The sequence below is a fragment of the Dichotomopilus funicola genome (assembly GCF_033296635.1).
Source record: "Dichotomopilus funicola strain CBS 141.50 unplaced genomic scaffold C8A04scaffold_29, whole genome shotgun sequence".
In the NCBI taxonomy this organism is placed as follows: Eukaryota; Fungi; Ascomycota; class Sordariomycetes; order Sordariales; family Chaetomiaceae; genus Dichotomopilus; species Dichotomopilus funicola.
This window is the reverse complement of record NW_026944050.1, coordinates 157,955-179,865: the sequence shown is the minus strand read 5'-3', so window position 1 is coordinate 179,865 and position 21,911 is coordinate 157,955. Positions and strand designations below refer to the sequence as shown.

The 21,911-nt window shown below is 54.9% G+C and overlaps 11 protein-coding genes across 11 annotated transcripts; 4 read left to right on the top strand and 7 right to left on the bottom strand.

Moving 5' to 3' along the window:
• Positions 1-625: 625 nt before the first annotated feature.
• Positions 626-3,353, bottom strand: C8A04DRAFT_11965 (uncharacterized protein; the record flags this gene model as incomplete). The annotated part of the gene is made up of 2 exons (XM_062777167.1): positions 626-2,994; positions 3,023-3,353. 2 exons carry the CDS (start codon positions 3,351-3,353, stop codon positions 626-628), a joined length of 2,700 nt encoding a protein of 899 aa, XP_062637232.1.
• A 388-nt stretch (positions 3,354-3,741) lies between these two features.
• C8A04DRAFT_28428 (uncharacterized protein) lies at positions 3,742-4,448 on the top strand (the record flags this gene model as incomplete). Its single annotated transcript, XM_062780639.1, has 3 exons — positions 3,742-3,804; positions 3,878-3,999; positions 4,067-4,448. 3 exons carry the CDS (start codon positions 3,742-3,744, stop codon positions 4,446-4,448), a joined length of 567 nt encoding a protein of 188 aa, XP_062637231.1.
• A 235-nt stretch (positions 4,449-4,683) lies between these two features.
• C8A04DRAFT_12021 (mitochondrial ribosomal protein L31-domain-containing protein) lies at positions 4,684-5,174 on the bottom strand (the record flags this gene model as incomplete). Its single annotated transcript, XM_062777186.1, has 3 exons — positions 4,684-4,736; positions 4,813-5,042; positions 5,125-5,174. The coding sequence occupies 3 exons, from the start codon at positions 5,172-5,174 to the stop codon at positions 4,684-4,686; spliced, it is 333 nt and encodes a 110-aa protein (XP_062637230.1).
• Positions 5,175-5,652: 478 nt separating this feature from the next.
• On the top strand, positions 5,653-6,313 carry C8A04DRAFT_37090 (Sedlin; the record flags this gene model as incomplete). The annotated part of the gene is made up of 2 exons (XM_062783765.1): positions 5,653-5,837; positions 5,962-6,313. 2 exons carry the CDS (start codon positions 5,653-5,655, stop codon positions 6,311-6,313), a joined length of 537 nt encoding a protein of 178 aa, XP_062637229.1.
• Positions 6,314-6,664: 351 nt separating this feature from the next.
• C8A04DRAFT_28425 (histone-fold-containing protein) lies at positions 6,665-7,267 on the bottom strand (the record flags this gene model as incomplete). Its single annotated transcript, XM_062780638.1, has 3 exons — positions 6,665-6,828; positions 6,892-7,029; positions 7,258-7,267. The coding sequence occupies 3 exons, from the start codon at positions 7,265-7,267 to the stop codon at positions 6,665-6,667; spliced, it is 312 nt and encodes a 103-aa protein (XP_062637228.1).
• A 1,216-nt stretch (positions 7,268-8,483) lies between these two features.
• C8A04DRAFT_37088 (uncharacterized protein) lies at positions 8,484-10,971 on the bottom strand (the record flags this gene model as incomplete). The annotated part of the gene is made up of 2 exons (XM_062783764.1): positions 8,484-8,558; positions 8,653-10,971. The coding sequence occupies 2 exons, from the start codon at positions 10,969-10,971 to the stop codon at positions 8,484-8,486; spliced, it is 2,394 nt and encodes a 797-aa protein (XP_062637227.1).
• A 1,191-nt stretch (positions 10,972-12,162) lies between these two features.
• Positions 12,163-12,645, top strand: C8A04DRAFT_37087 (uncharacterized protein; the record flags this gene model as incomplete). Its single annotated transcript, XM_062783763.1, has 1 exon — positions 12,163-12,645. The coding sequence occupies one exon, from the start codon at positions 12,163-12,165 to the stop codon at positions 12,643-12,645; it is 483 nt and encodes a 160-aa protein (XP_062637226.1).
• Positions 12,646-12,705: 60 nt separating this feature from the next.
• C8A04DRAFT_28422 (uncharacterized protein) lies at positions 12,706-13,401 on the bottom strand (the record flags this gene model as incomplete). The annotated part of the gene is made up of 2 exons (XM_062780637.1): positions 12,706-13,214; positions 13,281-13,401. The coding sequence occupies 2 exons, from the start codon at positions 13,399-13,401 to the stop codon at positions 12,706-12,708; spliced, it is 630 nt and encodes a 209-aa protein (XP_062637225.1).
• Positions 13,402-14,126: 725 nt separating this feature from the next.
• On the top strand, positions 14,127-15,269 carry C8A04DRAFT_11948 (NADH-cytochrome b5 reductase 1; the record flags this gene model as incomplete). The annotated part of the gene is made up of 4 exons (XM_062777158.1): positions 14,127-14,280; positions 14,346-14,427; positions 14,509-15,055; positions 15,120-15,269. 4 exons carry the CDS (start codon positions 14,127-14,129, stop codon positions 15,267-15,269), a joined length of 933 nt encoding a protein of 310 aa, XP_062637224.1.
• An 886-nt stretch (positions 15,270-16,155) lies between these two features.
• Positions 16,156-18,894, bottom strand: C8A04DRAFT_12022 (uncharacterized protein; the record flags this gene model as incomplete). The annotated part of the gene is made up of 4 exons (XM_062777187.1): positions 16,156-17,892; positions 17,970-18,278; positions 18,332-18,548; positions 18,623-18,894. The coding sequence occupies 4 exons, from the start codon at positions 18,892-18,894 to the stop codon at positions 16,156-16,158; spliced, it is 2,535 nt and encodes an 844-aa protein (XP_062637223.1).
• A 1,614-nt stretch (positions 18,895-20,508) lies between these two features.
• C8A04DRAFT_37083 (uncharacterized protein) lies at positions 20,509-21,442 on the bottom strand (the record flags this gene model as incomplete). The annotated part of the gene is made up of 2 exons (XM_062783762.1): positions 20,509-21,118; positions 21,183-21,442. 2 exons carry the CDS (start codon positions 21,440-21,442, stop codon positions 20,509-20,511), a joined length of 870 nt encoding a protein of 289 aa, XP_062637222.1.
• Positions 21,443-21,911: the final 469 nt, after the last annotated feature.

The following is a 21,911-nucleotide window of genomic DNA, read 5'->3' as shown; positions in this document are numbered from 1 at the left end:
CCCCCCAAGCATACACCGGTCCTCTCGTCGACAACTACAGAAAATTTATCCCACCCTAACTGGTGCCCTCTTCCTTTGGGTCAACAGGTCGTACCGTTCAATTTCTCTCCCAACGTGGGTCACCATTCTCTTTTCCATCCACTTAGAACCCAAGCGCCATCCGACCCCCCCCCCAGTCCATCTCACGATGATTGGCCTCCGCGGCCTACCGACGGGGTAAGCAAACGGGCAGCGCTCAGTAGCGTCAGCAGGCACAGGCCATAGGCAGACATCACAGCAGGGTCCCGTCATTGTTAAGGCGGCCGTCCGAGTCAACAAGATCCAGATATAACGGGAGAGGCAAAACAGCAACAAACACACAAGGGCGCATGAGGGGAGGGAGCCGGGGTCCCATCCGGGGCTGTGAGTACAATAGAATTATCCGTTTGGTCCTCCTCACCGACAGCGGGAAAACAATGGTCGGACGGACTGGCTAACTAAATGGTTGGCTTGCTGCTTCCTGTCCTGCCTGACTGTTTGTGTGGGTGGGCCTGGCCCGGTCTGACCGCCCTCTTTCTTGTGCTCCTCTCGTTGAGTCCAGTCGACCTGTTTCCCACCTGTCGATCCGCCGCGAAATTTCGTCCGCCTAGCCAATACTGAGTCGTTCAATGCGGGCCTTCACGGCATCCACAAGAGCAGTTTCACGATCTAAGAGGCCGATGACCTGGGCCATCTTTTGCCTGCGTACCTCGGTCGGGATCCTCAGGCCAGGCACTGGAGAGGGTGATGCGTCGTCCGTGGGGCCGTCGCGGGCCCGCTGCAGCTGTTCCGCCTGTGCCGTCAGGGCATCCCGGAGCGCCTTGATCTCCTCGAACCGTTTCCAGGGCTGCTGAGCCTTAGAAGGCGACAACGAAGCCGGTGACGATGTTTGGCCTGCCTCGGGGCCGAGAATGCTGCTCCCTAGCGCCCGTACCTCATCGGCCCACGCCTTTTCTTTCTCGCTCAGTTCCCGGCTCGTCGCCCTGCCCAACTGTCGCTTAAGCTTTTCCATCCTACTCGCGAGCTCTTCTTGTCGTTCCCGAGCTTGGCGAAGGCGGTTGCGCGTGATGTTATCTTGTGAAACTGGTGACTCATCACCCGAGTCCTCACCAGTAATTACGTCGACCTGCTTCTTCCCCTCATTCGCCTTTTCAATCTGCTGCCTGAGTTCCTCCTGGAGCGTCTGGCACCTCCTGAACAGTTGCGCAACCGCACTATTGATGTTATCCACCTCGCTAGCGAGAACCTTGTGGCCTTCAGTAAAGACTTCGAGTGTCGCCATTGAGAGTCGCACTTCCTGGTGGAACAGCGGACGTCTTCTGCCTGTCTTCAAGTGATCAATCCACGTGGGCATCATGCTCTTCTGATCCAACGCTTCAGAAGCATGGAAAAGCGGTCGTGGCTCCCATCCGAGGTCTAGCTGCGGAAGCTCGACGCGCTCAAAGACTGCCTCTGGGGATTCCCTGGGGGCAACTTCACGTATGGGTGTCTCGAAGAAAAGCACGACCGGGTCTTGGTGGGTAGCGGACAAAACAAAGTGGCCGAGGTCCGGGTCCTGGATAACCGTTGCTGCTGCGAGTGAATTCTGTCCACGAGGTTGTGTGTAGATGCGCTCCCGCTCCGAGCCTTGTCCTCGGACAAGCAGGTCAAGACGGAAATCCGCCCCGGCCTCTCCGTCTCCCTGAAGCTCGCTCTCAAGCCGGAACACCCACGGGGCCAGCGAAACAGAAGTAATGCCTGCGGGGTGTGTGACGTAAAAAGAATAGCGAGAGGCGGTGTCCTCACTGAACATGGGCCAACTATCCGGCAAAACCTCGACTGGCTTGAGCGTGTCAAAGGTCTGGAATGTCAATAGGGAGGGGGTGTTGGGAGGCGCAGTGAACGCCCTGGACCTATTCTTTTGCTTGGGAGGAAGCCATTGGGCCTCGACTCCGTTCACATCCAGACAGATCTTGACTTGACCACTCGTAGAGAGAAGACAAACGACCGTTAGTGACAATCCACTGCCTTCCTCTTCGTCCACCTCCAGTTCTTCCTCTTCACCCATCATCAAATCATTGAGACGAGCCTTCTCCCCAATGACGTAAATGTCCTTGAGTTCCACCTCATCGTCTTGTTCGTCTTCTGGATTCAAGTCAAACTCGAACGGGCCTTGGAGTCTTGGGACGATGCCAGGCCTTGTTGGACGGGTATAAACCTCTACCGGAGGTTCGCCAAGGCCACCCTCCAAAATCTTGGGCTCCTGATTATCCAAATCGGACATCCAGTCTAGCTGCTGCTGGGCCAACAAGCGGGTATCGGCAGAAGCTTCGGGGTCATCCTCCGTCGCTGCAACCCCAGCCACGATAGAAACCGAGAGAGAGGGAATCAAGGTAGGGGGCGGTGCCCAACGCTGTGGCAGCAGCGGGCAAAGCGAGTACACATCGCCGCCTGCCATAGCGACCCACAAGGTCATCGGTGACCAGCCGCCGGAGGCTCTAGCAGGGAAGCACGCGGCCGCAACTTCCATGTCGAACGCATCAGGCGAGAATCCCTTGTTGGTGGCCGACACCGAAACCCCAAAATCCTGGTCCAAAGATGTGCCATCCGCCAGCCGCTTCAGATCAATGGCGAGGGTGGCTGAATCAAAGGTCCAACGATCGGCCGTTGACAATTCCCAGATGCGCACGACCGCGTCTTCCGTAACCGTGACAAGCGCCGTTCCGTTCACGCCCAGAGGATGCCATAGCGCAGAGACGACTGCCGGACGTGAGGTAACATGTGTCGTCGGTCCAAGGGTCCAGAACTTGGGCTTGAATGGCGTAGCATCCCGGGCATAAAGATGCGAGGAGTCAGGTAGAAGGCAGATGTGTATGGTGTGAGAGGTCAAAACGGCGAGGAGATCTTGATTCGGCGAAATTACCAGCTGGCGGATATCGTCGGCCACCGGTGTCTTAATGATCTGAATGTCCCATGTTGTTAGTCCACGGCCCAAAACTCATTGTTGGTCGTGCTGCACTCACACGGGAACCGTCAATTCCAGAACCATCCTCGGCTTCAAAAGAGCCGTCAGACCCCTCTCTCTTGATACGGGTTACCAAGTTGGAGTGCCCGGGCTTTGTCTCCCACGATTCCTTGAGGTAGGCAAGATCGCCCCATCGTATTTGCTTCCCGACTGCCACAAACACCTCAGTGCCCCGACGCGCTATGGTTCGCCTTGGCCCGGGCTTCGGTTTCCTCGTGCCATACGGAGGCCCCGCAGAACCCCTCCCATCGTCAATCGGCTGCTCGAAGAGCTTATGAGCGGGAGATGGCTCATTGAGCCAGCTCGGCGCAAAGCTCTTGATCTTCGGCATCTGCAAACGAGAAATGCAGTTTTTCGTGGGGGGAGACGGGGGAATCTATTCCCAAGTTTGATCAAACGTCGAAAAGTGAAACGCGATGCGAGGCGGCGGACAATACCTAGCAAAAACGGGGGGTCGCTTGGTGGCAGTTGCAGATGCGCAAGTTTGGCGGAGGTTGGGGAAGAAGCTCTTTTGGTCGCGGCGCCCAGCGCGTCCGTTTGGCTGGAGCACAAAAGGCACTGCAGCTTTTCTCGGCAGGCAGGTCAGACCCCTGTCAATCTGCCATCGTCGCGTCAAGCAGGACCCGCTTTTACATTCATCAAGAGGTGGTGCTTCACCTTCAACCATCTTTTTGATTGTGTATGAAGGCGATCCGTCATCCAAAACAAGTACATACAGCATGCGGGGCCCACGAGCAACGGTCGAACGGCTCGACCAACCGAGCGCCTATTTCAATAACCGAGTGAGTTGCCCGATTCTTTACCACAGACAGTGATGTCGCCAATGTCTAACAAGTGGACTTTTCAACGTCGCAGAACAAACGAAGACGATTCGACAACAAGGATCAGCGCGATGGAGACGACGATACTAACATGCAGAACGACCAACCCGAGGAGGACCCCTTGAAAGATGCGGCTACCATTTACGTTGGCAACCTGTAAGCGGCTTTGCCGACTCGATGGATGGAGAAAGCGGCGTGGCTGATCCAAAGCGTACCCTCACAGGTCTTTCTACACCACCGAAGAGCAGGTATACGAGCTATTTTCGAAGTGTGGCGAGATCAAACGGTTGGTCATGGGCCTTGACCGCTTCACAAAAACACCATGCGGTTTTTGCTTCGTCGAGTACTACACCCATCAAGACGCACTCGACTGTATGAAGTACATCGGCGGGACGAAGTTGGACGAGCGCGTAATTCGAACAGACCTGGACCCAGGCTTCACCGAGGGTCGGCAATATGGCCGTGGCAAATCTGGGGGGCAGGTGCGCGATGAGTATCGCGAGGACTATGATGAGGGACGTGGTGGCCTCGGCAGAGCCATTCAACCGTCTCGGAGAGACCGTGAGGCGAATAACTACGATGATGATCACGGGCGTTTAAGATAGGATTGATAATCTGGAATGCGAGGACGTGGAGCGTGGCGCGGGATTTGGGGACAGGCAGGCAATACCCTAGGGAATCACAATGGCGTCCTTTTGACAGTTTGTTCATTACTGCCTCTGGTCCATCTACAACCCTAGTTCCACATCGTTGACATCAAAAATGGTACCGCCATAACGCCATACATCCCAATTCCAATAGGATAACAATATACATTCCCAGGCCTGTCGATTTTCTCGTCTAGTAACCTGGCGGGTTGACTCTTTGGGATACACGGGTCCACTTGGGAAGTTCTACATCTCACGTTAGTTCCAAGGAGGACACCGGGTAACCCCCCCGTCCTGTACTGAATGAACATGAACAACATACTGTGAATTCCCTTGCGGTATCTCTTCTCTTTCCGGTCGAACATCGTGTACTTGTCGCGTGGCTGCATCTGTGCCTCGGTCGGCATCTCGGACTTCCACCGCTCCAACGAGGCGAGCGTCTCGCCCTTTTTTGCTAGCGCCTTGCTCAACGTCTCAACAACCTGGTCGACAGCTCGTAACCGTTTCCGTTGCCGGAACTTCTGTGTCGGGGAGAGGCGCCAAGGTATCTTCCTGTCCGTCCGTTAGTGTCGCGAAGGCGTTGATTTGGGATCGGTGGACCTTCTCGCATTCCGCGAGCCGGGAGGAGGCGTACCATAGAAGACCCCCGCTAAGGGAGCTCGTAATTCTGAAGGGCCCGAACATGTTTATCGGCCTGCAACAGTTGTTGTTCGGGAGGATTGAAGGTCGGGCGGGACAAGCCGACGACGTGGAGGGGCCGTTTCCTTTGGCTTTACCGGGCTGCTGTTAGAAAAAATGCGGCTCCTCGTCGCAAGCGCCAAGCCAATCAGAACCGGTGCCTTTGGAGCAATGGTGGAGAATACGCCCCGCTGGCCGCGGGAGCCCAAGCCTGGACATCGCTGCAACCCTTCGTGCATTCAAGCTGCAAGAGGTGGCTGCTTGAGTGCTAGGGTGAGCCTCTCCTCCACCACGATGAGTTCAACAGCATCACCACGCCACCACACCGCACACGACACTTGATACACCACCACGTCTGAATGATTGGCCGATAATACTGATTTCAGGGCCGAAGTAAACTGGTTTCCCATAATCCACCTGTCCATACGCTTACCCCGATTTCACCCTCTCCGACCAGCGGCCCAAGCCGCAAGTTGCAGCAAACATGAGCTACTACTTCGCCATCATCGGCACCCAAGATAATCCACTCTTCGAGTACGAGTTTGGCACGAGCAAGCAGGGAGGCGACGGACAAGCCCGTTTCCCGGACGATGCGCACCACCTCAACCAGTTTGTGCTGCACAGCAGCTTAGACATCGTCGAAGAGGTGCAGTGGACGAACGGACAGTTGTGCGTGCCATTTCTCCGTCGTTCCCCCATTGGCACTCAACCTCTCTCCTTCTGAGCGCCCTGTCCTTCAACATCAACCAGGCGACAACTTGGCTCTCGTATCTTGACTGACTCCTGCAACTAGATACTTGAAAGTGATCGACAAGTTCTTCACCAACTACATATCCTGTTTCATGACCGCGGGGAACGTCAAGTTTCTACTCTTGCACCAGCCCACCGCGACAGCAGCAGCAGCTGCGGCGGCGACAGCCGGTGTTTCTGGCGTGACACCCGTGGCAAACCCATCACGCAATTCCACAGCCGTCGGCGCTAACCCCACAAGCCCACAAACAGAAGAGGCCATCAAGAACTTCTTTGGCGAGGTGTACGAAAACTACGTCAAGGCGATCATGAGTCCCTTCTACAAGGTGAACATGGGGATTCGGAGCCCGGTGTTCCGACAAAGAGTAGCGGCAGCAGGGCGAAAATATTTGTAAAATGCAAACCAATTTTACTCCAGCATTCGAAATTAGAGCGCGTTTTTCTTTTGTTTTCATCATGGCGAACGACATCGAGAGGATCATGAGGAAATAAGACACAGGGCACGGGGTATAACTTGATCAAATCAATGTATTGTCATGGGGTAACCACCCTCCCAAAGACGCCGTGGTCATGTCATCGACCGTATCACAGTTGTGCCTAGCCTCCCACCGTTCCCAACGCCAGTAGAAAAATACGCGGAGCAAAATGTATCCCACGATGCCATTATCATCCCAGACTCCATTGGTCCGCCCTTTGGTGAGAGCGTAACCAAACCCCCACCTCTACAAGCCAGCTCCACGAGCTGCTTAACCACCGAAACCGTAAAGGGTGCGGCCCTGGCGCTTGAGGGCGTAGACAACATCGAGCGAGGTCACGGTCTTGCGCTTGGCGTGCTCGGTGTAGGTGACGGCGTCACGGATGACACCCTCGAGGAAGGACTTGAGAACACCACGGGTCTCCTCGTAAATCACTACAAAGCAGCATTGTTAGCAACACTGTTCTGAGCGCGACAAAGGAAGCAGAGAGAACATACTGGCTGAGATACGCTTGACACCGCCACGGCGAGCCAGACGGCGGATAGCGGGCTTGGTGATACCCTGAATGTTGTCGCGAAGAATCTTGCGATGGCGCTTGGCACCACCCTTGCCGAGACCCTTACCGCCCTTGCCGCCTAAAAAGGGAGAGATGTTAGTGTGCTGTCAACCTATGAAAGAAAAAATGGGTGTTGAAACCACAACATCATGTGAAGCGTGGTGTGCGATAGTTGTTTTGGTGTTGAGCCCAGACGCGTGCATGTGGGACGCGTGGAGCCCCACCAACACTCCCGGCATCGCGACCAACAACCTCATCTGCAACGCCGACGATGATGCAGGGAGTCAAAAAAAAAAATGCAACTTACGTCCAGTCATCTTGATGGATGTATTGGGAAGTTGAAGTTATGTTTATTGAATGGACTGGGCCGATAAATCGATGGAAAAGTTGATGCCGTTGATGATTGACCAAACACACGCAATTGACAAAATGAGAGGGGTTTTGGGAAAAGCCAGGTATGAGGAGACGAGGCTTAAATAGGTTGGGGGGCGGGTGGCAGAATCAGAAAGCGCAGCTGATTTGGGAGGGTGGCCACTAGTCCCGTTTCGGATGTGGAATTTTTGTGTTGGTGCTTTCCCTGTTCAAAAAGCGTTGTTTGAATGCATGTTTTGGAACTCCGAAAATGGGCTGTCAAAACCGCGGCAAATGGGCTGGGTTTGGCCTTCACTTTTGGTCCTGCTAAACGGCTTTGAAAAAACGCGCCCCGCAAAAACTGTGGTCAAAGCGCCCGATGCCAAGCGGCTCAGCGCGCCTCCCGGAACTGCGTTTTGATTGGCTGCCCGGCTGCAAGAGTTCCCGGCTCGCATCGGGGCGCGCCGTCTCAACTTGTTCTCCTCTACACGCGTCAGGCAAACCGACCTCTTGCCAAATCAGTTGTTTGCCTGATTTTTAGCATGCTACCTCAAACCCGGGGTCTTCCTGTCCCTTTCTTTTAAAATGCCGTTCCTGGACATACCACCGCATGAGCCACGTGGGATCAAGAATTCTTAGAATAGGTTGGCACGGTTGGGTCTGGCTCTGTTCAAAGCTATCTCATATGTTATTGATTTTGCACCGCCCGTCCTGGGTATCGAGTCCTTGCTCAGACTGCTATGAGCTCCCGGTTATGATTCCACCGTGACGACGCCAACTGACGCCTTCCCTACCACATATACATGCCGGCCAATGTGATGCTCGGATACTCATACATACAACTAGGTAGGCAGGTACCTTCCACTAGTGCCGTTCTAGGTTCCACCCAACGGTTGCAACCCACGAAGAAAACGCAAAGCATACTTCAAATGCTGTCCCAAGAACGCCCTTGCCATGCATACTACGGAATGCTGCTGCCCGCCCGTGTCGTGAGAGAAGAAACTAAATTGCCGCCCGAAAAAAGGGTATTGCCACCGCCGAAGGGAACCGAGAGGAAAGAAAGAAGCTTTAAATCACGGCGCCACCGGAAAAACAACCTGATGCTTACTCCAGTCGTGATGCTTGTTCGTCGGACGTCGTGGGGTATCGCAGAATTAGGTTCACGCGTTTGGCTGATCCTTGTCACTGCATCATAGAATCGTCTAAACCCTCATCCTCCTCGAGCCCCCCAATCTCGTTTTTAATCTCGCCGCTGGCCTGTCTCGCGCATTAGTACATGAAAGGTTATTATAAAGGTAGAGGGAAAGCATACCTTAGGGTCCAGGCTCAGGGCAATAGTGAAATGCCGCACTGCTGTCCTCTTATCCCCGAGAGTCTTCGCAAGTTTGGCCAGCAGGAAGTGGACCTGGGCATTATTCGGTGCCACATCCCTCAAAATCATCAGTTCCCGCTTCGCCTCTTCCAGCTGCCCCGTGGCTAGCAATGCGCCGGCCTTCTTGCTCCGCATCTCGGGCGCCCGAGGGGCCAGCTCGACCGCCTTGACGAAATATGGCAGCGCCTGGACAATCTGTTTTTGCCTGTGCAGCACCGTGCCTAAGCAACAGATCAGTACAGCGTGTGTCGGGTGAATCACCAGTGCCGCGTGGTAGTGGCTCAAGGCCTTGTCGTAACTCCCTAACTTCTCGTAAACCTTGCCGATGCCGTAGTAGGCGTTGTAATGTCGCTTGTCCGCTGCGATCGAACGCCGATATGACACAAGCGCTTTGTCATACTCCTCATTCTCAACGTGCTCGTGCCCTTGCAAAGTGTACGCATATGCGAACTTAGGATCAAGATGAATGGCACGCTTGAAACATTGTAAGGCCTGCTCGTGATCGCTGTCCAAGGAAAACGCGTTCCCCATCACGCACCAAGCTTGCGGCGATTCCCAATCCATCTCAATCAGCTCATGTGCGAGGAATGAGAGATCCGTCGTCTTCCTGAGTTGCCAGAGCACCGTGGAGTACACCTCCATATCCTCCAGACGTGTCGGGGCGAGTATGCGCAGCCGCTTGAAGAACCGTTCGGCGTCGGCATAATTGGCCAATTCGTAATGGGCTTTCGCCATCCTGGCCAACACCCATGGTGTGTCCTGGTGGGCCCGAGGGAGTGATGAGAACGCAGTCAACGCTTCTTGGCATTGAAACTGGGATGAAAGTCGGTATCCGGAAGCAATCTTTTTCAAGAAATCCAGGATCCACCTCAACCCCTCCTCAGTTTTGATCTGCTCGGATTCGGTTTGTCTTGGAGGTAAAGCCAGCGCAGCGGACGATTCCTTGGCTCTTGGCACTTCGTCAACATCCATAATGTTCTCTTCCAGTGGCTTTCGATTCCCGCTCACGACTCGACCAACGGTGGCTCCGCTGGAGCCAGGGCGACCAATCCTTGAAATTGGGGGCCTAGCCTTCTTCAACTCTCGAGTAGCAGTCGCGCCTGTTGCGTTGACAGTGGTGTTGGCCCTCGATGTCGTCCTTGGAGCTACATTTAACCGGGCGCTCCTCCGCGGTTCTTCACTGTTGTTTGGGCGCGGCTGAACGGGGTGTCCCGAAGCCGTACGTTTCCTTTCCGTGATGGCCTGGGATAACGCAGCACCTCGTGCAGGTGGCTCCGTCGAGTTGTCCCCCATGGGATCCTGGGCCTTCTCCCGCTTCCTTGCCCCCAGGCGGTAGCTCATCTTGGGCGGGGCGTCGAGGAAGGCGGGCTCCGCTGCTTGAGCACCGCGTGTTCGACGAGACGGGGCTAACGGGGGTTCGGAGGGGAAAGCTGCACGAGGAGCCTGTGCTTCCGGGACAGGCACAGAGCCGGTCGGGGTTTCCATGCTGTCCGTGCCATGTCGGTTCGATCCAAATCTCGAATGGGAGGCAACCGGCCTCGAACTGTTGTCGTTCTCGCCCGGGTCGACAAACAACATGTTATTACTCGAAACGTCTTGGAATGCTGTGGACCGATGCCCCCCAAACGGATCGCTGTCGTGCCCAGCGCCCTGAATACCAGTCTTACGCTGCAGCGGATCCACGGGGCCGCCACCAGAGTCGGGATTAGTCGCATCTGGTTCGTGATCAAAACTGCGAGAAAAGTTGTCATTAAGTTTGAAGATGTTTGGTACCATCACATTAACGCCCATGTCGCAGAGAATAGTGAAGGCATCCCACATGAAGGGATTCGCCCTCAGCGCGTCCTCGAAACAAGAGACGGCTCGCTTCTTATCATCGTAGCCCCGGTACAACTTGCCTAAGAGGCAGTTAACGGCAGCGGCGTCAGGATATGGCGATCGTCCGGAGGTCGTATGTTTCCCGATGCTGCACTTTGTTGCCCACAAGGGTCGGGCCTTCTCTAGCGCTGCGATCCCGTCCTTGTACCGGTCCAGATCCAGGCATGACTGCGCGAACACAAAGGAGCATCCGAGATGAGCCCCGCGACACCCTGAGGATTTGCTGATTTCGTACGCGGAACGGAGATCGCCGAGACGGAGGTGAGAAAGTGCGAGAAGGTACGCGGACTCGGGAGAGCGCTGATCGTGGGCGTGCAGCCTTTCGGCGAAGAAGAGGGCGTTTTGATATGAGATATTGTCAAGGTGGTAATAAATGGTCTGCTTGAGCAAGCCAGAAATCGCAGAGCTAGTCGGCGCCATCTCGCAGGAGGGGGGTTGTACCCGGATTGGTCTGCGAGATGAAGTTCCAGTTTCTACCGGCGAGGATCGTCCATAGGGTCGCTCAGACAGGTTGTTGACCGGAGTTGCGTGCGCTTGTTCCACATGGACGAGACCAGTACTGGTGAGGGCAAGAAAAAGATGATGTTGGTTGTCTGGTGGCGGGAACGAGCTGTGGAACTTTCGGGTCGCTTGGTTGGCCGCACCGCGAATGAGTCGAGTCGAGCGAGGGGTTGTTGTTGATTGGGAGATCGGGGGGAATCACTGATGGAGCTACGGTATTAAATTCAAAAAGTTAAGGCCGGAATTGCACGCGCAGTATCGATCGGATGGAGATGGCGGCTTGGACGGGTCGCTGCCAATTCAGAAGTCGGCAAGTTGCTAGCCTGGAAATGGTCGGCACGGCTGCTCACGCAAGTGACGCCAGGGTCAGCGAAAGGAGAAAAATAAAACAATGAACGAGCAATGCGGGCCCGCAAGGCTGGTGCTCAAGTTCTCCTTTGCTCCAGATGCATGACTTCCCAACCCAGAAAATGAAAAGAAAAGAAGTCGCGATTGTACACGGTCGACAATTGCCAGTCCCTAGATTTCGAATCAAAGGGAGGGTGGTGGATTGTCATGAATGGGCCGCGAAGCTGTCAAGGCGTCAACCTCCTTTGCGTTGTTGTGGTGGGCTTCAGCACCTCGCGGCTGATTGGGCACCCGCGAACGATGGGGCGGGTGCAGCCTGCCGAGCAACCAATTGATGTGGGGTGGCCCACTGGGCTCACTAGCCACAAAATGAAGCTCCCCTGATGAAGGCTCGTGATGTCATCCTTGGAGAGCTGATAATGTTGTGGAGGGCGGATCTATAAAATAACTATGATGTACAGAGAAGTTGTAATATTCTGTAAGACGTAGCCTCATTCCTTACTTGATGGCAGAGTTCTTCACCCGTAAGGTGCGAGGGTGCCCGAAAAGTTGACGCCAGAGTCTTGTAATATTTTCAAAGTGGCTGGTGCTCAAGATGCAGGGGTATGTCAGGGACCTGTGGGTCCAATCTCGATGCCACTGTGTTTCCAGTTCTGGACATACTCAGCGTGTTCAGCTCAACGAGCTGAAATCTGTGCTTGGTACATCGCCGCGACTCCAACCCCATCTCTAGTCGACTTCAAAACACCTTTCCGGAACAAAATGGCACAAAAAGCACGTAAGGACCGGGCCAAGTCGAACTCGGCTGCCCTCAACAACCTCCACACTGGTTCGCTCATCGTCAACGCCCTCTTCCTACTCCTGCACTTCATCTTCAGGTCGCGCTCGCTGGTGCTTTGGGCGATCCTCTCCCTACCCAGTTTCATCTGCCAGTTCATTCTAGAAAGGACCGGCCGCCCCAGCTATGACGGCAATACGAAAGCTCTGAAGTCGTCTGGGGAAGACCTGTCAGCTCCGGGCCTGACCGACTTCATGTTCGATGTCATCTGGGTCACTTGGGGCGCTACCATTCTGGTCGCTTTATTCGGCAACTGGGCGTGGTTCTTGTGGGCTGTAGTTCCTGCTTACGGGGCCTACAAAGCGTTTGGTATGATGGGTGCCGCAAAACAGATGGCTCAGATGGGTGCCAACCCGAATGCTGCCGCAGCTCCCCCCGGAAACCGAAAGCAACGACGGGCAGCATAGGCCTTGGCAATCTACATCAAATAAGCCCTCTCACCCCTCAGCTACGCCCATCGTCACCCGTCAAGTTCGGTGGCAATCAAGCTCTTTCGTCCACTCCTTGAGCACGGCCAGTTCGACGTCTCTCACAAAAACGTGTACATGGTCCACCGTTCGTACACTCTGGAGCGCCACCCAGTTCTTGAACCAAATCACCTTATCTTCACCGCCGGGCCCAAGACTATCAACAAAATAACGCTTGATAAAATCCCCCACCGTTTTCCTGCTCTCGGGAGTCAAATCACCGACGGTATCGTCCGTGGCGATCGGGGTACGGGACCACACGACAATATGGGTGATGCCTGGCGTGAAGCCGTACGGCCAGTCGTTGATCAGCACACGATAGTCTGCTGGCTCTGCGAACGGCGTCTCGGATTCCCATTTGAATGGTGGGGATCCCCAAGCCTTGGGCAAACGGTGGGCAAGGAGATAGTTGGTAATCCCGCCGTATTCGGCCTTGACTTCAGCTGTCCACTTCATGTATCGCCGCAGGTCGGACGGTTTCCTCTTGAGGAGGAAGAGCTGGTTGTTTTCTGGTGGGTATGTTAGTTTGTGAAATATGCGATCGGTCGGAAGATAATGAATCAAGTTAGGCGTACGAATGAGAGAATAGAGCTCATCCCAGGTATGATACGTGTACTCCTCGTCCGTTTGGGACAGGACCTGTTTATCCAGATCCGTGAGAGGGAATGGCGCCTCTTCTACCACGTTTTCACCCATTTGAAGGTCTTTCACCGGCTCTCGAGATTGTGGTGTGAATTGGGCGCGGTGTTCTCCTCAGGTTCCAACGTTGTGCAGATGTGGGGAGGTTGCAAGTGTCAAAGTTTCAAGAAGTCATTCAAGGTTGCATGCAGACGCTCCGAGGTCGCCGCGCAGAGCTCCGAGTGGTAGAGCAAGGCCATAATCGACATTTCATTACATCAGCTCGGCAGAGCAGAGAAAGAAAAAACCGATCATACTTCGTAAATGTGTTCTTTACATCATCGGGCTCTTCGCACCAGGGCCCTACCGGCCCTTACGAAGGTACCAGTAATCGGGTTTCTTGAGTCTTTTGCCAAAGGTGCCAGCTGTGATGCGGGCATGATCGACGGGCATGATGGATCCGGGAAACTGCCCGACAAGGGGCATGGACCACCCGACAGGGAGCCGAATTGTTGAACCACGGCTCCAGAAGCCCGCCAAAATGGTATTGGTCCTGCAGCAAACCCCGGTCTAGCTCGCGACACATGAAGAACAAGTGAGCAACAAGCCCGCTAGACCCACTCAAAGTTGTTTCCCCATGCCGATAAAGTTTCTCGACTCCTTTTATAACTTGGGAGCAGCCCCGGCCCCGGCTTCGCGGTTCTATCCCCGTGTTAAGTAAGACCTCTCTTGCCCGACCATTCCTCTCCTCTCTTTCTAAACATTTTGCACCCACCGTCTCGTGTGCTCAAATAACCACAAAAATGGCACACCCTCTCCTGGCGCGCAAGTATGTCGATGGCATCTACATCCCCCTAGGCCTGCTCGTCTTCGGCACCGCCATTGTGAAGACCGCATGGACCGGCTACGCATTGCTGGTGGGCATTATCCTCAGCGCCCTCAAGTTTTACAACAGCGGTATGTTTTCAGTCGTGTTTTCAAGCTCGGAAGGACCCAATTGATCAATCGCTAACCCAACGCAGTCCCCAAAGCTGTCCTCAAACCTGACGCTTTCCAAGAGTTTGAGCTCAAGGAGAAGACGATTATCTCGCACAACGTCGCGATGTATGCGTTCCTCCCTCCCCTAGAGTTGATACGCCGCCAGTATTCTCCACCACGTTGCTGACCAAGCTTGTCTGGCACTAGTTATCGATTCGCCCTCCCCACACCGACCGACATCCTCGGCCTCCCGATCGGCCAGCACATCTCCATCGGGGCAGCGCTCGCGCAGGCCGATGGGACGACGAAGGAAATTGTCCGCTCCTACACGCCCATCTCCGGGGATCACCAGCCGGGCCACTTCGACCTCCTGATCAAGTCATACCCGCAGGGCAACATCTCGCGGCACATGGCCTCGCTGGCGGTCGGTCAGACAATTCGCGTCAAGGGACCCAAGGGCGCGTTCGTGTACACCCCCAACATGGTTCGCCGCTTCGGTATGATCGCTGGCGGCACGGGCATCACCCCCATGCTGCAGGTCATCAAGGCCATCGTCCGCGGCCGCGAGTCCGCCAACGATCGCACCGAGGTCGACCTCATCTTTGCCAACGTCACCGAGCAGGACATCCTGCTGCGCGAAGACCTCGACGCCCTCACCAGCCAAGACAAGGGCATCCGCGTACACTACGTTCTCGATAAGCCGCCTGCCGGTTGGGAAGGCGGTGTTGGCTACGTCACCGCTGAGATGGTTCAGGTAAGTTGCAAAAGAAAAAAACGCCAAACCCCGATGCGCATCTGTTGACCATTTGGTACCACAGAAATATCTCCCGAAGCCCGCCGATGATGTCAAGATTCTGCTGTGTGGCCCGCCGCCCATGATCAGCGGTCTTAAGAAGGCTACCGAATCTCTCGGCTTCAAGAAGGCTCGCCCCGTCAGCAAGCTGGAAGACCAAGTCTTTGCTTTCTAAACCAAATACTCCGTAATAGTGATGAGATGGCTAAGGCGTAATTGGTGTGAAACCTAGATTCCACCGCCAGCGAGCCAGCAACGCTCATGACATACATCCCCACGCAACGGCACGATGTTTTGGTCCGGATAATAATAACCCCAGGAATGAACTACACAAATACATGAATTAGACGCGACTGCTTGGTGCTGTATGGGTAATTACGGATGGGAGAAACAAAAGCAATGCCGCGGTTTTTTTCCTTTTTGGTATTTGGGTCTGGGCTGGGCTGCTCGCGGGACAAACATTACATTAGATAGTGAGAGAAGATCTATTCGTCATCACCATCGTGATCTTTTGCTTGATAACGACAGCAATGAAGGAGGGTGGGGTTTGGGGGGAGTGTCTAGGTCTGCTTATAATACACATATTCAAACACCCAAAGTAAATTCAGGCCCCATCCCTCCTCCGTCTACGCCATGTCCGCCGATCCGATCCAATTGAGACCCCAAAAGCAACCCTGGAAACCCCGTCCGTTGACCATGTCCCAATGCAAGAAAATATAAAACCCCCAACCCCCCAATCCAGCAAATGCTTAACAAATTCCCCAAGGTATATCCTCCAATATTGTCAAATGTCTCCCGCCTCCTCTGTTCTCCGTTCTTGGGTGGTGTACATCCGTTCGCTAGGCCGAGCAGAACCCGTTCGTGGCTGTGTATAACAAAAGTATATCGTACAAAATAGTGGAGAGAAATTGCCGGCGGCTGTTTCAGTCATTAGTAAGTAAGTAGTTGTAGTGGAGTGTCGAGAGGACCCGTTGCTGTGAAAAGAAATCCCCAAATATTAATTCTCCCAAAGCCATTTCTCGAGCCATTTTCAGGCTTGTTGTTTTCAGCCGATTCTTCTTTCACATCCCCCCTTCTCGGTCTCTCTTCCCTTGACTGGCACCTGAGCCGCCGCCGCCGGTATTACCTAGGGCCGCCCAAGCGCTCAGATCCCCACCGCTCTGCATTTGCTGCGCCCGCATTTGTCCCTGGGTAGGTGCCTGGGCCTGTTGTCTCTGTACCTGTTGCGGTTGCGATGCAGCATTGAGACGCTCAGTTCCAGTCAAGTCCAACATGGCGTAGAAGGTTTCGGCGACAGACCAGTGTTGATCGAGATCAAAAATGCCGAGGTCACCGAGGTCGGGGCTAAGGGCGGTGGTTCCCGGGCCGGGGACGGCGGCAGAAGCGGTGGGGTTCATGTTGGTGTCTGTATCCATGGGCTGTGTTTGGCGTTGGTCGATGATCGTGTTCATGGCAGTGTTGATATCTGGGTTCATGTTCATGTCCACGGACATGCCCGTTGTTCCGCCGGAGGTGTCCAGTCCAAAGCCTGATGCGACGGACGCCGGTATGATTGGTCGAGAAAGGTCCGAGAACAGGTCAGACGGAGCAGCAGCAGATGGCGGGCCAGCCATAGAGAAGTTGAAGTGCGGAGTGGGGTTGGTTGGGGCTGGTGGCATAGCCGCCCGATTGTTTTGGGGGATGGGCATCATGTTGGGGAGAGTAGTGACGGGGTTGATCATGTATTTTGTTGCGTATGACCAGCCGTCGGTGTATTCGAACAGATCAGGTGCCGGGTCCATGACGGTATCGGCTGGTAGTTCCGACCAAGAAGAGGGGAGCACGCCCAAGTGTGGAGGTTGCCTGGGCATCCCAGTCACAGTACGCATGCGCTTACTGGCGCGAGCTTCGGGGTCGCCATCCAGTCTAGCGATCGACCCGGGACACAGCAAGTCCGAATCGAAGGGCATGGCGGTGGCATCGAATACCGGACCTTGAGCGGCTCCGAGAGGCAAGCGGCCGGGGAGTGGCGTCTGCGGCTTGGTGTGACGCGACTGAGCGATGACCGGAATACTGTGGTAGGCATTTTCAACCAAATCCCTGTTAGAAGTGGGCGGCTGTGTTGCCGAAACAGAGATGCCGTTGCGTTCGATGTCGGCTAAGAGCTGCTGAAGGTATGCCCTGGTAATGGCATGGTTGTGCGCAGCATTGATCATGCACTCAAGGAGAAACTCGAGGTTCTCCTTGTTGAACCCTTCAATATCGTCTTTGGCTTGGTCAATATACACTGATCCAGCAAAGTAGATAGAAAGGGCCATGAGCGGGTTCCTAAACCCCTCCCGCGGCCTGGTAAAAAAAGACGCGCGTAAAATGTCGACAATTTCCTGGGCGGCCGTCAAGCATCGAACCCGGGCTGACTGTCTTATCCCCGGCAGTTTATACTTATCAGCCTTCTCCTTGGAAGCGTTCTGTAGGCAGATGACAGCAGCATGTAGATTCAAGTTGTACTGCACGGCCACTGGGTCTGCCATGCCCTGGGGCAGCTGATAGCGTTGGGGGAGGAACATGAAGGCGCTGGACAACATGTTGTCAAGGTCGCGGTGGCGGGTCCAGAATTGGCCAAAATCGACGTCTTCGGGGTGGTCATCCGGGACGGGCCGGTGTGCGTGCTTCAGTAGTCGGGTGAAGATGTGGCAGATAATCACGTTTCCGGCGAAGACGGAGTAGTTGGCCCCTCGGAAGCTCTCTTGTAGCGTGCACCCCTGTTCCACCTGGCCACTGATAAAAGCTTCTTCGCTTGAAGGCAGGTGAGTAGTGATCTAGGGGGGGTTGGTCAGTTAGAAGGTAAGTCGACATGGCGCCGCCATCCGCCCCCTCATCACTATAGAAAACTTACCTGTTCCCTGTCAATCATGGTTGGCCACCCAGCGCTGATGCTGGCGTAGCTATCGATGCAATACCCACCCCAAAACAGACGGCGGCGCTCCTCGAGCTCCCCCCAGTTCTTGGGAGGGGTGATCATTGGGGCCATAGGAAGCTCATCCTCCTCGTTATCGAGTCGGTGAAGCCCCATCATGTTGGTCAGCCGGATAGCCCGGGCCGAGCTCATGCCGGCGCGGGTGAACAATAAGCTGCGGGCCTCGTCGCCTGCGATGAGAACCCAGGCCTGTGCGTGGCCAACGGTGATGAAATGTTCGCCTTGTCCCTAGAAACCGTGTTAGGGACGCAACAAGCCGAAACTGGGAATAATGTGCAAACCTTGAGCTCGTCGGATTCCAGATATTGCCGGGCGCGGCGGTACAGAGCATCGTGATAGGAATTGTATTTGGGATGCCCGTTTGACGCCGCGGTCCAGATGGCATATTGGAGGCACATGGGTGGACGCATGTGCGGAGCCGAGTGAAACGAGCGTAGATAATTCCCTGGGTGAATGATGGGCAGAAAATATCGCTGGGTTGCAAAGTACACATTGTGACTAAGTAAGGCGTCAGTAACCGTGAGGCTCTGGTGCGGTATACTTGAAGGGGGGGGCTCATTGGTGTCACATACAGGTCCTCCATCATCTCAAAAGGAGGCAAGGTTTCAAACTGGCCCAAGTCCACAAGCTCGCCAGTAGGGCGCGCGTGTACTCGACCAGAGGACGCAGCCTGAGGCAGGGCTGGGTTCCACGGCATCGCTCTCTCGCGGGGGCTACCATGGCGCTTTTCCGGCCGTGAGGGTTCGGCTCCGAAAGCACTTGGGGAGGAGTCCTCAGTCCACGTGCCATCCGACCGAGCCGAAGCGGCAGTAACATGGGGCGGTTGGGCCACAGTCCGGAGCATGCCCTCTACCTGGGCTACAACAGGGAGGGTAGGTCAATACACAACGAAGCTGGCGAGAAGCGGGTTGTCACGGTGGACAGAGTGGTGGTGCCGTACCAAGCCGTTCCTCGAGTTCCCTCACATTCCGCCGCTTGAAGGCAGGTTTTCTCCTGGATTCTGGATAAACACACTCGCTCCCAGCCTTCGCGCACCGGGCGCAGATAGGCTTTTGGCGATCGCCTAGGAAATTCAATATTAAGTAAGCACGTGGGGCTTAACTATAGCGGCTCCCCTCAACGGAGCTGGGGCAGTAGAGGACAGAGGACGGAGTTCATTTCTCACATTTGAGCTTGCGCGAACGGCAGCTCACGCAGGCCAGCAGCTCGTGAGCCGCTCCAGCGCTGTTGGCGCCTGTGGCGGTGGGTTCAGAAGGGCCATCTTCCGGTGACGACGGTGACATGCTGTGGCTGGCGTTTGCGGTGTACGGTGTTTGCCAAGTCCGGGGACGGGACAAGCTGAGGGGCGAAGAGAAACTTCGGGCTCAGAATTGATGCGGCCCCCGGGCTTCTCCCCATGTATACTTGTAACAACTCGCAGAGCGTCTCTTCAGGATGGTCCGTGTTATTTCGCTGCCGTTCTCGATGGGCGCTGCCGAACCGAGCATATTCGTCACCAAAGGGGTGATGACTGCCTGCGATCCCACGATAAACTGAGCGAAGATCCAGGGCCGAGTCCCACTAAAATCCCGGATTTGACCGGACCCCATCTCGGACTTACTGGGCGGGCGGTCTTTGGCCCGGCGTCCGACCCTGGGGTTGTTAGGCCGGTACTTCTTTCCCAACCCGAACCCAGCATATTAGGCGCGCCTTCCATCCCCCAAACGCGTTGAAAAAACGCCTGAAATTGAAGGGAGGACATTGCGGCCTGAATCAGCTTGTTCAGGAAAAAGTCGCACCGCCATGCCAGATTACGTCGAGCAAACGGCGATATGGACACAACCTACGGATCCGTACTGTCGTCGAGGAAGTCTCTCAGTATCTCATTAAAAAGGGATCGAAAGCTGACCATCTCGCAAGGTGACTCATACCGTGCCCAGCTGCCCCTGGAAATGATCGTTCCGCAATTCCCAAATAACTAGTTACGAAGCACTGCGAAACAGCCGTGCATTCTCGTGGTCATCGCTACACGACGTCGACACGTTGTGGCGTCCTTGACGCCGCACCGGCTTTCTCAGTCCCGAGAAATCCCCTTCCGTGGCTCATGGATGCTGCAGATGGCGTTGCAGCTTGGGTGTGCCAGCTGATCTTGGGCCGCTGGCGTACGTCAGCTGCACAGCGCAATTTTGTGAATGGCCAGGATGCGAGTTGCATCGACAAGTCAAAGTCCCTTTCCACTCAAGCCAAACCCCACGGTTTGTCCCGAATCTACGTTCCTCCCGCAACGGGATCTCGCTCCGTGCCTCCACCGAATGACGTTTCGAGATTGCATCGACGAAAATAGCCCAAGCCGCGCCGGGCCAATCCGGACGGGAAAGAAGCGTCCCGGGATCAGTCGACGTCTCGACAATGTTCACAACACAGTCATCACTCCTTGCAGCAACTGTCCGGATATGGTAACCATGTTTACTTTCCCCCCTTACTCAATCCGGCCCCAACTCCAAATGTTCAGCCCTACTTTCTCCCCCTTCTGGACAGGTAATCCAGCATGCCATGTCTCCTCAAACCCCCTTCTGCTCCCATCCGCCTTGAAGTTCTCCCAATACACCGCATTGCCCGGTAATACCTTGAACACAACCCCCTTTACCGCGCCGCCGGCCCCATCACCATCCGTGTGCCCATCCCCTTCCTTAGCCTCAGCACACTCCACAAACCGACACCAACGACTCCCACTCTCCACCGCCCTCAACAACGGAAACTCCGTCCCTCCCCCCACCAACCCCTCGCCATCCCCTTCTTCACTTTTTCCAACCCACGCCATCGCGCTACTCACTCTCCCCCATCCACTGCGCGCAGGGTTCCAGTCAAAATGGTGAGCATAGTGCCCGCCGGGACCGTACCGCTGCACCCGCAGGCGCTCAATCCAGACCTCGTCGCGCCATCCCTGGAGGGCACGTGCACGATCCTCGATGCACCGCACAGTAGAGGTCCGCGGGACGAGCGCGACGTCGGAATCGCGGACGGAGCGGTCGTGGTGTGTGGTGCCGCCGCCGTCGTGGGTTATCGTAGAGGGGCTGTAAAGTGGTTCGCTTTGGGGGGATAAGTCTGGGTTCATTTGACTGGTTCTAGTTTGAAGAAGACGGTTGAACAAACCTTATTTCAAGCAAATGATCCCGTTCATCAGTTGAGAGGAAGTTCTCGACATAAAGAACCAGTGGCTCCCGAGAAAAAACATGAACAAGGTAAGTGTCAGTCGGGCATGTGTGATTGGAAGGCTCCTCTAGGGCGAGAAGCTCTGGGTTGAACTGACGAGGAGGGGGGCTGTGGCTTTGAGACGGAGAAGAGAACAGCTCGACAATGGGTGAGTAAAAGAAAAGTAGCACGGGGATTAGCCCGATGATATATGTATACATCTTCACTCGAGATGCATTGAGGTTGCAGGATGGTGTTAAGAAGGTGAGAAGATAACGTGAGATGAAAGAAAGGTTTGGGTTTGGGGAGTGGAAAGGGGACCCTGGTAACTTGTGTGATCCTGGTCAGCCAGTTGAAACAACGCCAGCAAAACAACAGTTGTAACAGCACCCAGGGGTCAACATTGTTTTCATTCAAGCCATCAACTCGACATTCTTTGATAGTTAATGTCCTTAAATAACTCGTGCACTCAAATCTTCTCAAAATCTACCTCATTTTACCAATGTTTCCGACAGGGTATTATATTCCCGCTCCTCCGCCAACCGTTTTGCCCGTCTAGTCTTCTTTTTTCTTTGTCTTGTCATTACATTTTTTACTGCCCTCTCTGTCTGCTTTTCTTCACTGATAACTCGGGTAACCTTTCTACACTACCTCCCCCAGCACTTGCATACCCAAACCGTCCCAACCCCA